The sequence below is a fragment of the Podarcis erhardii genome (assembly GCF_964252035.2).
Source record: "Podarcis erhardii genome assembly, chromosome: 9".
NCBI classification, from domain to species: Eukaryota; Metazoa; Chordata; class Lepidosauria; order Squamata; family Lacertidae; genus Podarcis; species Podarcis erhardii.
The window spans coordinates 41,245,142-41,259,243 of NC_138512.1; the positions used below are offsets into that span (position 1 = coordinate 41,245,142).

Sequence of the window (14,102 nt, forward strand, 5' to 3'; positions counted from 1 at the left end):
CGGCTTACATATGCTTCAGGTTACATACGCTTCAGGTTACAGACTCCACTAACCCAGAAATAGTACCTGAGTTAAGAACTTTGCTTCAGGGTGAGAACAGAAATCGTGCTCCGGCAGTGCGGCAGCAGCGGGAGGCCCCATTAGCTAAAGTGGTGCTTCAGGTTAAGAACAGTTTAGGTTAAAAACAGAACTCCAGAACGAATTAAGTTCTTAACCCGAGGTACCACTGTACTGACTCTCCAGAGCTGTACTGCTGTCTGCTCTCAGCACGACCCAAAGCCACCGGGGGGGGGGGGGGAGAGAGGCTGCATATGTGTTGTGGTGTACATAGCAGTATCACTATCTAATCCTTTGGACTTGACTTTTGGCACAGTTGTCAAAAACCTTGGCCACTGCTACGCTTCTTGAAGAAGTACATTTCTTTTCCAGATATGGGAAATATTTCAGATTCCAATGTGTCAGACTCACATTTTTATGTCCCTGAGATTTATCTGTCCTCTTTCTGTATATATTAGCAGCAAGTTGTGGGACTAGTACAGCTATAAAAGTTTGGTTTTATAGAATGATTATCCTGTATAAAACTGGAAATCTGTGTGGCTTGCCTTTAAAAAGCAACATTCTTTCTTGCCAGAATCAAGTTAAGCAAAATGTATATGCATTGTTCTGAATGTATATACTGTATTTAAGCTGCACACAGCCTTTTATTTCTTGGGTAGTTCTCTTTTTTTAAGCTCCTTTTTTCTTTAAAAAAGAGTTTGGACACTGTTGTGTTTCACGTGCTGTTCGTCCTCCCGTTTTAAGCAGCAAACTCCATCTGAACCATTTCCTGTTTAAACAAAGAATGAAAGGGAAAAGGGAATAACATTAACTTCCTGAATGACAGCATTCCAGTTCTGAGACTGGCCACGATGCAGCTGCCAATCAGAAACAGGCCTTGGAGGGAAGCGCTGGGACGCTGTTTACATGTTCTGTGATTTCTCCTCCTCGCTTCTGATGTCGTCCAACTTGGAAAGTTCTCTTGGTTTGTTGCTGCTACATTTCTGTGCAAATAACTAGGACTTTAATTCCTACATCAAATGGAAATCGAACTAAAAGGAAAGGGCTGCTTGTACCTCTGTAGCTTCAGGTAAGGCAATTTGCCAGGTTAAATTGTTGTGATGAAAGAGAGAGCTTTTCCTGTGTCTCTGAGCAGCTTTTTATGATTGTGGCTTGAAAAGTTGTCGTTAAACAGTAATGTTAGTTTTGATGCAATACAGTGAAAAGCATGTCAGAAATAAAAGGCAGGAGTGTCGTGTTGCTGTAGTATAGATGTAATAGTGGTGTTTATAAATTGAAAATGTATTGGTTGCTGGGGAATAGGTGGTAAATCACTTTATTGTTTAGCAAAATAGAAAGTCCAAATAAAGACTGAAAACTACAATATTTCATCTGTGCAATGTAGATGAATGTGCTTATATGTTGTCTTTGTGCGCATAGTGACATGAACTAAAAGAACTTTTTTGGTTAAGAATTTCATTAGTTAGAAAAGCATTTTTAGAAGATTGGTTTTAATATAGAAAAGGAACATTGATTGGTGTGTGTGTATATGTGTATATATATATATATATTTGTTGCATTTATAAAATATAACATACTTATATAGCCTTCCAAAAAGGAACAGAGGGGGGAAAATTGTGGGCTAATGGAAATAAAGGCATTAAAAATAAATGAGCCTTTGTCAATAAACTGAGGGATCCAACCAATCAAATTTGTTGCAATAGAACATTGCGTAATTCTCTTTTGGGATTTACATACTGGGAAGAGTTTCTCCCCAAAATCCCTATCACACTATAGTGATTGGGTGGGTCCAGTTATAATGAAATGAACTACATATTCTGTCGCCTGTGCAATGAAATCATTGTTTGGATTTCTGAAAATAAATTAAAAAACGCTTTGAACCACTGTATGCCTATAGAAGCAACAGCGGTGCAAGTTATGGTAACTGGGCTTCCTCCAAAGTCTTGTCAGACAAATTGTAAATGCCTGTTAATGGTGGCTGCCTGTGCAGAGATGTTTTTAAGAACATAAAAGGACTTTGGTTAGGGCAGTCTGTCTTTGCAGGAATGGCTGCAGCCACCACTCATTTCTCCCAGCCTTTTAGCAGAGTCTGCCAGCTGTGATTCATGGAATGAATTTTTTTTAATGTGCTGACTAATCCAGTGGTTTTCTTTTCCATTGCTCCCTCACTTTCTTTGCGAAACAAAAATCTGTTGCTTTTCAGAACGGCAAATGTCGAGCACAAAAAGTAAAGTTAGTAAACATGGACAAAGTTGCGTTTCAAAAGGCCGCGTTTAACAAATGCTGAGATTGCAGGCCTCTTCTTTGCTCTCAGGCAAACGGCTCTTAAAGAGGGCAAGCAAATCTACCTTCTTCTTTACAGATTTTTTTAAAAAATGTAAAGCGAATCATGATGGTGTGCTTTACTTAAGCAGTGCTAAATTTAAACTAACAAATTTCCCTGTATGTCTTCTCTTTTCCAGATCATTCTGAAAGAAATAAGCCCGACCACCGCTCTTCAGGGTGAGATCTCTGTTACTGCTTTTATTTCTTTTCAGTTGTACTTTTTGTGTGCTTTTGAATAGGATGGAAATCTGGAAAGTAAATACATATTTAAAAAATCAGTTTTCTGTTCTAGTTTTCTATTCTGTTCCAGTAATTTAAATAAGTACAGACTGCCACATTGAACCTTTTAATTTTTTTTATAATGGCCTAAATGATTCATAGGGTCCAGATGTGTTCTCTTTCCACTTCCTGCCCCCATTTTAAATTTCTCTTCACTGTACAGGAAAAACAAAAGGCTTACTTTAAAAGGTGCACAAATTTAACAGTTGGTGACCAAAGATTTTTTTGATAATATAAGAATTGAAATAGCAAGTGGACTGTCCTTCCTTGGAGGTTTTAAAGCAGAGGTTAGATGGCCATCTGTCATGTATGATCTCATTGAGATTCCTGCATTGCAGGGGGTTGGACTAGATGACCCCCAGGGTGCCTTTCCAACTCTACAGTTCTGTGATTGCAAGTTCTGTTTTTAAGCAAAAGAGTGAAACTAGGCAGTAATTATTGGGGTTCAGCATTAAGGTCCACCACAACCCCAAACCCAATCATTAAGCTATAAGAGGAGTGTGCACATCAATAACATCTCATAACTTTTGGATTCTCATTTGGGTTACTTGTTTACCTCAGAATAATTCAACTAATTGTTTTAAGACCTGAGGCTGTGGCTAACGCTGCAGCTCTGCAGGTGCAAGGGACATTTGTGTATACAGTCATACCTCGTGTTAGGTCCGCTTCATGTTACGTTCTTTCAGGTTACGTCCTGCGGCGACCCGGAAGTACCGGAAAGGGTTACTTCCGGGTTTCACTGCTCGCGCATGCGCAGACGTGCAAAATGACATCACGCACATGTGTAGAAGCAGTGAATCGCGACCCACACGTGCGCAGATGCGCCACTGCAGGTTGCGCTCTTTTCATGTTGCGAACGGGCCTCTGGAACAGATCCCGTTCGTAACCAGAGGTACCACTGTACAATGGAATTTTGACCCTTTGGATTTCTTTCCAGCTCTACAATTCTGTGATTCTTCTTCCTCTCCTCCTCACTCCAGACCTGAAACAGATGGGGGCAGGGGGCAGAGCTGGGGAGGGACAAAAACAGTGCAGCACTGGATACCATCCCTTATATTTTATCCTAAACGTTCATGTTCTTTCTTTTGCTCCTGCTTCTTATTTTTTGTATAACATTGCACTTCCTGCCCCCTATTCATTTACTTCTATCTTCATAATCAAACTCTCCCTTTTTGCGAGAGAATAAATGAAACAGTATGAATATGAAACTGAGAAAACTGCACTCACGCAATAGTCAGCTGACATCTGCTCTCTCAAGGCCTTTCCTCTACTGAATTCTGGGGCCGAGTTAAGTTTGGCTTCTTTCCAAAGTCTCCAGCGAATTCCTCTTGGCCAGATCTCACAGGCAGCACTCGTCTAAGCTGTGGTGGACAAACAAATTGTGTGTTTTAGGAGAGGGCCGACCTTTGAAAAGTGCTAACAGGGTAATGATGCATGCTATCACAGGTCTCTGTTGTTGGTGGCAATATTGTCAACAAAGCAGCTGGAGCAAATAGCTGTGCCCCTGTATCCAAATGATGGCCCTTGCTTTCTTTGTCTTGTCACGGAGGTGGAAAAAATAGGAGGAATGATAAAGCACCAAAGAGATCTATGTCTGCTGCTCATTCTCCTGCTTTGTACTATCCCTATCCCTCTCATCTTTAGGATTAGGTTTCCATAGATATTCTGTGTCTTATAAATACTCATCTTGATCCTGCAGATTTTAATACAGAAAAATGATGGAACACAGTGCACCATGTCAGAGTCACAGTATTCAATGGAAAGAGCCAAGGAACTTTCTATTGCCATAGGCTTTAAAAAAAAACCCCAAAGAGCAGAAACAGCTTGGGGTGACCAGGGGTAGGGATTTGTTTCTGTTTCCAGTAATGGTAGTTAACGAGGTTCTGAGTGTGATATGCATGCTATTCACAGGAATGAATGCTAAACAGTTTTAATATATTTATTGTATGTCAGCTATGACACTTGTTGTTGGCATCATCTGTCTCAGAAGACAGTGGAAGAATGCACCTTTGAGGGTAGAATCAAACCATTGGAGAGTTACAGTGCCTGCTGTGGCTATGGAGACCGATACGGGAAATACATGTTTTGTTGCAGTGGGGGCAGATGAAGGCATCCAATTTTGCTGCTATTGGCGTTTTTTCTCTCTGTGCTCCTCCCAACAGTTATTTCCTCCTCTGGTTATTGCTGTGCATACATGACTTGACTGACTGCCTCCAGGCACCACAATTGTCTACAAAGGATTCTCATACATCAGGGTTAATGTTGCCAGCCATCATGTCACACTTGCAGACATAATTGTAATGCAGAGTTGTTCTGCCAACAGACCTAGTGCCTGAAGCCAGCTCCCTGTCCTTGCTGATCCTGCCATCTTCCGTTCTGTATACATGACCAAGCTGGCATAGACATCACTGAGACAGAAGTGTGGGCTTGTGATAGAACAGCTTTATTTGAGACTCTCTCCTGCGATGTGTTGCCCACAATCTTTCTGACCCAGTGCTTGTGGAAGGCATTGTTGCCCACGTCTCACTTCCATAAAGCAGCATGCTCAACACACAAGCCTAGTAGACTTTGGTCTTGGTCATTAGTATAACATTCTCTCATATCCTTTTGGAGATACAATTTGTCTAGACAATTGGTTTGTGCTTGTAAAAGTTTCTGTCAAGACAAGATACGGCTCATATAAGTGAGAACACCAAAGGCATAAATGGGCTGTCTGCTTGTCTGGTGAGGAGGGTTGTTTTGGAATGTTTTTTGCAGAAACTTAATTCTACATCTGTCAGCCAAAAAGCTAGACTCTTAAAGGAGGGTGGAGAATCCTGGAGGGAAACATGACCAAGCTATAAGGCGGTATTCAACTGAGTAGACCCACTAAAATGAATAAACATGATAAGGTCCATTCATTTAAATAGGTATATACTCTGAGTAAAACTGAGTATACAAAGCCCTTAACAACTTGTGAGCAGTTTAACTATAAGATCATCTTACTACATGTGCCCACTCAACTGCTTCAGTTGCTGGAATAGGCACTACTATAAACATAGCTGTCAACTTACAGATTTGAAAATAAGAGACCAGCAGCCTCGGAAATAAGGGTTCAGCAGACAAAATAAGGGATTTTCAGAGCTCAGGTACGTTCGACCTCTGAGACCCTCCGAGCCAAAGGCAGAAAGCCCAGCCAGCAGCCAAATGAAGCCTCAAGCGGTGGTTCCCACAGCGCAGCAACCCGGCAAAGGGGATGCAGCAAGGAAAACCACCATCACCTCTCCTCTGGGAAACACTGAGCAAAGGCGAGTCCCCAGGCAACGCAGCTGATTTGATCGGCACAAGGCGTGCAAGCTCCACCCCCCAGTCGTTCTTAGACTCCTTATTGGGTGAGCAATGCAGCCAAGCTACACAGTTGGAGCCTCCCTCCTCCCTGGCCAGCAGGGAGGGAGGGAGAGGAGCTGCCTCCTTTGAAACCCGGGAAATTTAAGGGACATCATCAATAAGGGACAGCAGCGGGACACGGCGCTGGGATAAGGGACTTTCCCGCCAAATAAGGGACGGTTGACAGCTATGCTATAAACCATTCCATTGTTTAATGTGGCAGAAGCTTCACTTTGGAACGCCCTGCCTATTGATGTCAAGCAGATGCCTTCACAATATTATTTTCGGCACCTGCTAAAAAGACTCTTATTTAGGCTGGCCTACGCAGATGCTTAGAAATGCAGGTGTGATTTTAAATCTGTTTTAGTATTTTAACTTTTTTTTATATGTTTCAAATCGTTGTAATGATCCTTAATTTTATTGTTTTATCTTTTTGCAAACCACTTTTTGGAGCTTTCATTTCAATCAAGCGGTGTATACATTTTATGAAATAAAAATAAATAAATAAAGCCGAGTTGAATACCACCTAAAGGATAAATGATGAAACAGAAGTGGGGGGGAATGAATGTCTTTACGAAATGCAGACTTTCAGAATATAATCTTTGTAATGGCTGCTCCTATTGTTAGGAATACCGCCCCCCTTTCTGAGGCAAGGGGAAGTTCAGAGATAGGACTACGGGGCTTGTTGAGAGATGACTGGAGACTGTGCCTTTTGTAAAATGTGCTTGTTTATAAGCATAAAAATCAGCATGGAAAATGGTCAAGCAACGGACAGCAGCACTGATTCCCCAGAGAGCATTCCCCTTTATGTCCTTCAGTCAGCCACAAATCTCAGGCTGTGTCTGTCAGAGCCGTCTTTCCCATAGGTCTTAGTGGAGCGTCGCACCAGGGCGCCTGCCTCTCAGGGGCGCCCCAGCAAGTGGTGGAGCTGCACGGCTTTGCTGGCGGCTTCCCCTTTCCTTTCACACCTGCCAGCTGTGCCCCGCCAACCATAAGGCTGATGGGCATGCACCTTCCCTCCCAAGCCTCCTCAGGAGGAGAGCGATCCCCACAGAGGCTTAAGATGGAAGCTGCACCCTGCCAACCATATGGCTGGTGGGCGCACAGCTTCCCTCCCAAGCCTCTGCAGGGATTGCTCTCCTCCCGAGGAGGCTTGGGAGGGGCGCAACTTCACTCCCAAGCCTCTGCGCGGATTGCTCTCCCGCAATGGCATGGGGGAGAGTTGCGCCCCCCCCATGGCTGGCAGTGCGCAGCTACGGCCACCCCAATACTTTCCATGGTAATTTGGGGGCACTGGGCAGATATTTGCACCCTGGTGCCACATCTGCTAAAGATGGCCCTGGTGTCTGTCTAGTTGGCTATTTTGCACCTCCACGCTGCTTTTCTTTCTCTCCCACATAAGCATTTGCTGCAGAACTTTGGGCTCTTTCTCCATCTTGCCTTGTAGTAACCTCAATCATAATGTGCCATTTAGAAAACATTTATGAGAGATGAGTGCTCTCTGAAGAAACGTCATCAGATCATCAGTAAGCAAGTTAAAGCAAAGAGGCCCCCCTTTTCTGTCTTCTCTAACCCGTCCCCAAGAAAACGTTTGTTCCAGAGGGTCTCCCACTCCAGTTGGATACAACCCAGAGATTTGTACTTTTTAAACAGACTCTTAAGCTTAGAAATAGAATCTGCTTGCCTTTTGCTTTTTAAACAAAATATATTTGAGTCCTTTTAAAGCTTAACATTCAAAGAATCCCCAAAAGTTTTTGTTTTGAAAAGTGTACTTTCAGAAATCACTTTGTTAAATATAATCTGTGGAGTACAGTGGTACCTCAGGTTACATACGCTTCAGGTTACAGACTCCACTAACCCAGAAATAGTGCTTCAGGTTAAGAACTTTGCTTCAGGATGAGAACAGAAATCGTGCTCTGGCGGCAGCAGGAGGACCCATTAGCTAAAGTGGTGCTTCAGTTTAAGAACAGTTTCAGGTTAAGAACGGACCTCCGGAACGAATTAAGTACTTAACCCGAGGTACCACTGTACTGTATAATCTATGGATTTATTTTAAAAAAAAGATAATCTTTATGCCTATTAATCTTCTTTAATGTTATTTTTAAAATGCAATTGAGAGCTAAGAAATATGCAGGAAGGGCGACTTGAAATAATTTTCAGAACACTCAGCTCCATTGAGAAGATGCATACTAAACAATACTGTAGCCTCTTTCCAGTTTGCTTTCAGCATATTATTAGAGATACATGTTGTTTTCCAGAACAAAAAAAAATTGTGATTCCTTGCTTGGCATTTTACCTTATAATACAGTACCGTATATTATTATCTAGTCCAGATGACATTCAAATAACTGGAGTTTTGTTTGAAAAGCATCGCTAAAATGAATGGAGAGCTGTAATTTAGGAATGCAGAAATTGGAACAGAAAGAGAAGCGAATTTCCAATGCAGATTATTTGATGACCTCCTGACACCATAGAATAGAGGCCCTCTCACAGCTAACATTTTAGGAAACTGAAGGCAAAATTACTTTCTAAAGGCTGCGTTGAAAGTACATTTAAGTGCCCAAGAGACACCTCTGCTTTGTATATTTTGATACATGCAATTAACATACCGTATTTTTCTGTGTATAAGACTAGGTTTTTTCCCTAAAAAAAAAATGTCAAAAATTGGGGGGGGGGCATCTTATACATGGATATATCTCCCCACATTTTCTTAAATTTGAGTCCCCCAAAATAGGGGGTGTCTTATACATGGGAGCGTCTTATAGATGGAAAAATATGGTAATTTGGCATTATATTTCCATGACCACTGTAGGCATCAGATGCAGTTCAATGACATGTTGTTGGTATATTGATCTTCCCATGCCCCCTTCCTCCTCCCAGACAGGTGCCTCTGATGGTCATAGGGCTACTTCGCCCTCAATATTTATGGCTGTCCTGCTGTATGTGGTAGTGGAGGAAAGATAGTCAACTTTAACAGTTTTGATGACTGCATTTCAAGTTGGGGTGTAAGAGGGTTTTGCTTTGTTAGAGGTATTTTTATTTCTGGTGAAAATTCCTTTCTGGGGTATGGTATGGTAGAAACGTAGTCATGGAGGGTTAGTACAGCAAAGTTTGACGTTTCATTAGCACAGCTCTGCATGCAATGTTGCTGCATCTGGAAAGGCAAGTTTAGAAGAGGTGTGGTTGTATTACACCAATTTAGAATTTCTGAGCCAGGCATCTTCTTCAAAGGTCACACGCTTACAACTTTGTGTTTCTAATGCCATAAAGGGTGTAACTCAACTGAGTCAGCAGCTACTTGGAACAAGTTGTTACTGTGTGGAGGAGAGATAACTTTTGCTTTTTGAAATACTGGTTCATCTTAAAGTATCACTGGTAACAGATTCCATAAACAGCATAAACAGTGTCTCCTTTAAAGACAAAATTCAAAGGCAAGAGGAAATGGTTGCTGGTTGGTTGATTTTGCAAGCACATTTAGAGAACTCCTTTTTGCACATGAGAAAGACATGTTGGGCTCTGGTGCACAAAACTATGCTTCATGGTATCATAAATCTGTCAACATTTTATAGTGCCATGGGACTTTGTTGCTAAAAATAATTTGTTTTTTTCTTTTCTATTACGCACAAATTGGGTGGAATACCATTTTGTGTGTGTGATGTTATTGTTTCCAAGACACATCTGTGTTATTGTGGTGATGTTGGTGTACAACCCATGGTGTCTAATGTAAAGTTTTATCCCCCATGATTACTGTTATTGTTGCACAATGTTGAAATGGGTGAGGGCTTATGATTAATGTGAGCCTTTTAATAGTGTGCTGAAACCACAAACTATTCATGCTTGAACTAGTGTTTAAAAGCTAAACTAATCAGGGTAGATTGCAGCTAACACGAAGGGCAATACATAATTATATACACTCACAGGAATATTGGTATACAATGGAAACGGAAAGTATATAGAATACAGAAAGTAAAAAATGCTTATGACCCTTATTTGCAAACTAAAGCTTAACTGGAGTTATAGACTGAATTGTGCAAGAGGTAAAGGGCCAAGAAACCACCCAATGACTCACTCCTGTGAAAGCCAACTCAAATCAATCACAGGGCTGTTTAACCCTCTCGGTCATCATGTGAACATCAACAGATGTTTTGGCATAGTTTTCTCCCCTGTTGCTTGGGTCGTGCTTGGAAATGAGCAGCTACGGTTTGCAAGGCTTGTGAGTGTTGCTGTTGAGGGGGAAGATGCTTTCGTCTTCATCACAGGATCTGATTTTTGCCTCCCCCTCAACAGCAACACACACAAGCCTTGCAAACCGTAGCTGCTCATTTCCAAGCACGACCCAAGCAACAGGGGAGAAAACTATGCCATTTGTGATCGATGGTGAGAATACAGTTTTTGGGGTATGTGGCAGGAAGGGAATCCTGTAAGAAAATAAGAAAACACATCTGATTCTAATATAGCCTGCTGCCTGTTGTGCTACTTTTCTGCTTGCTGGGAGTTGGGGGTTCGTTAAAGGAGCATTCAAAAACATTGTCCACTTTCAATGTTCTACCTCCACTGTCAGAAGGTAGTATGTTTCTGAATACCAGTTGCTGGAAACCACAGGAGGGGAGAGGGCTGTTGCGTTCTGCTTGCATGCTTCAGCAGAATGCTGGACTCAATTGGTCACTGGCCTGATCTAGCAGAGCTCTTCTTATGTTCTTAAAATGTGCTACTGCACTTTCAGTCTGAAGTGTTGCATTCCATTGTCCCATCTTAAGAATTCTACCATTCATTCTGTTGCATGAGAGAATAGTGATCTAGCAGACTTTCTGCTCACATTTATAGAAGGAGATTTTTTTAAAAAATCTCTTCCCGCGTTTTGGAATACAAAACTGAAGTTTATTTAAAAGGGAAGGCACTGACTGTCCCAGGCTCCATCGCTCGTCACTCTGGGGACAAGGAAATTAAAATACCTTTTGCTTGTGCCTCAGTTGTACAGGGGAAGATGGTTAAGATAAAGGAGGGTGTCTTTGGGATCTGTTATTATGTTTTGGATCCAGTTGCTTTTCTCCTCCTTGAAGCAAAGAAAATAAAAACTGAACCTAGTACTGAACAGGCCTCAAATAGGACTTTTATCCTTATAAGATAGATTGGAATTTTAATTTTAAGTCCTGAAATGACTAGGACATCAAGAACTCATAGGGGTACAGAGGTAGAACAGTGAAAGAAGGATTTTTTTATTGCTTTTCTTCTCCATATGAGGTCAGGGGGACCTGACACACCAAAAGCTGAGTAATTGTTATTGTAATAATGGGGGGAAATAGCTCTCTGTTCCAAATTAAGTAAAGAGACCGAGGCTGCTGGTGCTCATTATCTCAGAGCAATCCCTGCTTTATTCCTAGGATTTATCCCTGAGTATAATGTCTTGTTTCATGCTGTTGCATACCCCATTAAAATACTGGTTTCCTGAAGCAGCAGGTTTTAAGATTGGATGCATACAGCTTTTCCAGTACCCAATGGAACAATCCCTACATCTTTGCTGGGGCTTTCCATAGACAGTTTGGGTCAGTTTGTGAACTTCGCTCCTGTAAACAGGTATTGGCAAGCTTGAGCTCATAAAGGAGCCTTAGGGGAGATGGAGCCTATTGTTGGAAAGAATAGTTCTACATAGTTCCATTTTTCCTTGCACCATATCCTCTAGATTTTCCATTGAATACTTTTTTTCCCATTAAAGGAATGAGGGCTTTCGAAGAAAGTAGTAAATGGAAAATGTCATTGTAGCTGGAAAAAATGACTTTGAACTGCAATCAACCACACTTGTTAAAATTACCAGAAAGAGATAAGACTGGTCTTCTTTTGGTATTGTGCAATGATTCCACAGTGGTTTCCCTACTTTTATTTACTGCAGTAAATAAACTAGAATTTCACTTCGCTACAAAATGAACAATTTTATAGGTAGTGATAATTAGGGATGTGTGTAGAATAATTCCCCCCTGTTTTTCTGTTACCTTTTAGGACAATGGGTACTGATGTTTTGTTTTGTTTTGTTGTCTTCTCCTTTTCAAGCCAAGGCCCCCTGTCATCCATTAAAGCAGCAATCAAGAGAAGTAAGTATACTTTCAGACTGCTCTGTACACCTTCTGAGCAGGTGTCTTAACTTTTATGACAACGAAAATGATTGTAGCTTCATTAAGCAGATTGCAAATGCATTTGTTTTGTCTTGTAGTTGTTGAGAAGTAGCTGCCAAACTAACATTTTTTTACCTGCACCATGGCTTGAAGTTGTCTTGCTTCCACAATTAAGATAAATACTCAAAGGATTTGGCCAATTAGTCTGAACTGGAAGTGAAAGTTTCCAAACTTCTCCTCACTGCTGTGCTAGGGAGGGAGGAGAAGGAGGGAGTGTACAAGTTCAGGGCTCATAAGAACTAAGAGCCTAGCCAGACTGATCTTGTCTCACATTATTTACCCACCATGGCTCACCACTGTGCCTGTGAGAAGCTTAAAGGAGCACAGGCTGCTAAGTTAAAATGGTTGAAAGGAAAGGCCTGTCACTCCTCCCTGCTAAGCAGAATGGTTGGCTGCTCTTGGGAGTCCACGAAGGCAAGGGTTGGGTGGTAGCTTGTCTAGGCAAGCTAATGGAAAGTCCTTACTTTCTCTCCCCGTCCTAAGCAGCTGCATTAAAGGCCATTTTCTATTCTTCTCAGCAATGCACAAGGGAAAGTGGGAGCGATGCTGCTCACTTCGTTTTGGCTCGACATATAACTGTCCTCCTACTTTTCAGTCAATGTAAAACAGGCTTCTTCAGCCCCGGCCCTCCAGATGTTTTGAGACTACAATTCCCATCATCCCTGACCACTGGTCCTGCTAGCTAGGGATCATGAGAGTTGTAGACCAAAAACATCTGGAGGACCGAGGTTGAGGAAGTCTGATGTAGAACTATGTCAGGAGCACTGTTACATCCGTATTTCAGAAAATCACTCACATACAGGCTAGACCTGTTTGTGGAGTTGGGAGAAGAAGGTTCTTCCAAAGAGAGCTTCTTCTCCTTTCAACTCCTTTCAAGGAAGGAAGGAAGTTCTCTAAGTGCCTGCCTGCCACCTCTCCCAGCTGTACGAACAGTACTCTGGCATGAGTAAAGATGAAGCAGCTCTGGCCTAGAAGATTGAAATACGGCCTGTACCATCTTTGGTATGTGGGATGGGATCACACCCTACTTTGATGAATGAACTGCAGGCTAACCCAAGTCTGGCCAAGTGTGAAATGAAACTATCCCACTTTCTTTCTCCCTTTTCAATGAACGATTCTGAACTCTCCCGTTCTTTATATCAGTACTTCATTCTCTCTAACTAGCTGGAGTTAATGCTTACCAGGAATTACTTCCCTTGTTTCATTTGTTTTGTCTTGTACTAACCATATTTTGCATGTATCACAAATGTATTCCCCATGACTGATTCCATATAAAAACAACTTTTTCCAGACTTTTTTTTGCCTGTGTCCAAGAGTTACTCTAGTTTTTGGTCCCTATTATTACTCTGTAGATAGGTGGCGCTGTGATCTAAACCACTGAGCCACTTGGGCTTGCCGATCAGAAGGTCAGCGGTTCGAATCCCTGCGATGGGGTGAGCTCCCGTTGCTCAGTCCCAGCTCCTGCCAATCTAGCAGTTCGAAAGCACGCCCAAAAGTGCAAGTAGATAAATAGGTACTGCTCTGGCAGGAAGGTAAATGGCGTTAGTCATGCTGGCCACATGACCGGGAAAAAACTGTCTGTGGAGCGGACAAACGCTGGGTCCCTCAGCCTATAAAGCAAGATGAGCACCGCAACCCCAAAGTCATATGCAACTGGACTTAACTGTCAGGGGTCCTTTACCTTTACCTTTTTAGGTGAACTAAATACAGTTTCATAAAACTAGGTATCGAAATAAGATATTAAGATGTATAGAAATTTTGGTATGAAAAAACCTGTGTTTGCTACAGGATTCCTGTTCTGGATATTGAATAAATTGGCCTGCAAAGAAAAATGTTTCACATTCCTTTTATCATGCATCGAAGTTCCTTTTCCCATGGATAATATTATGAACTGCCCTTCAGTAGCAA

The 14,102-nt window shown here is 41.9% G+C and overlaps 1 protein-coding gene across 5 annotated transcripts in view; it reads left to right on the plus strand.

The window, feature by feature from the left end:
- SH3D19 (SH3 domain containing 19) overlaps window positions 1-14,102 on the plus strand; it is a 65,937-nt gene that overhangs the window by 15,569 nt on the left and 36,266 nt on the right. For 4 of the 5 annotated variants that reach the window (XM_081875260.1, XM_081875262.1, XM_081875261.1 and 1 more), the window contains exons 2-3: window positions 2,520-2,559; window positions 12,073-12,113. In XM_081875260.1, the coding sequence (XP_081731386.1) occupies window positions 2,520-2,559; window positions 12,073-12,113 (81 nt within the window). Of the gene's footprint in view, window positions 1-875; window positions 1,127-2,519; window positions 2,560-12,072; window positions 12,114-14,102 lie in introns of those variants that run through there. The other variant, XM_081875263.1, reaches the window with a different exon arrangement.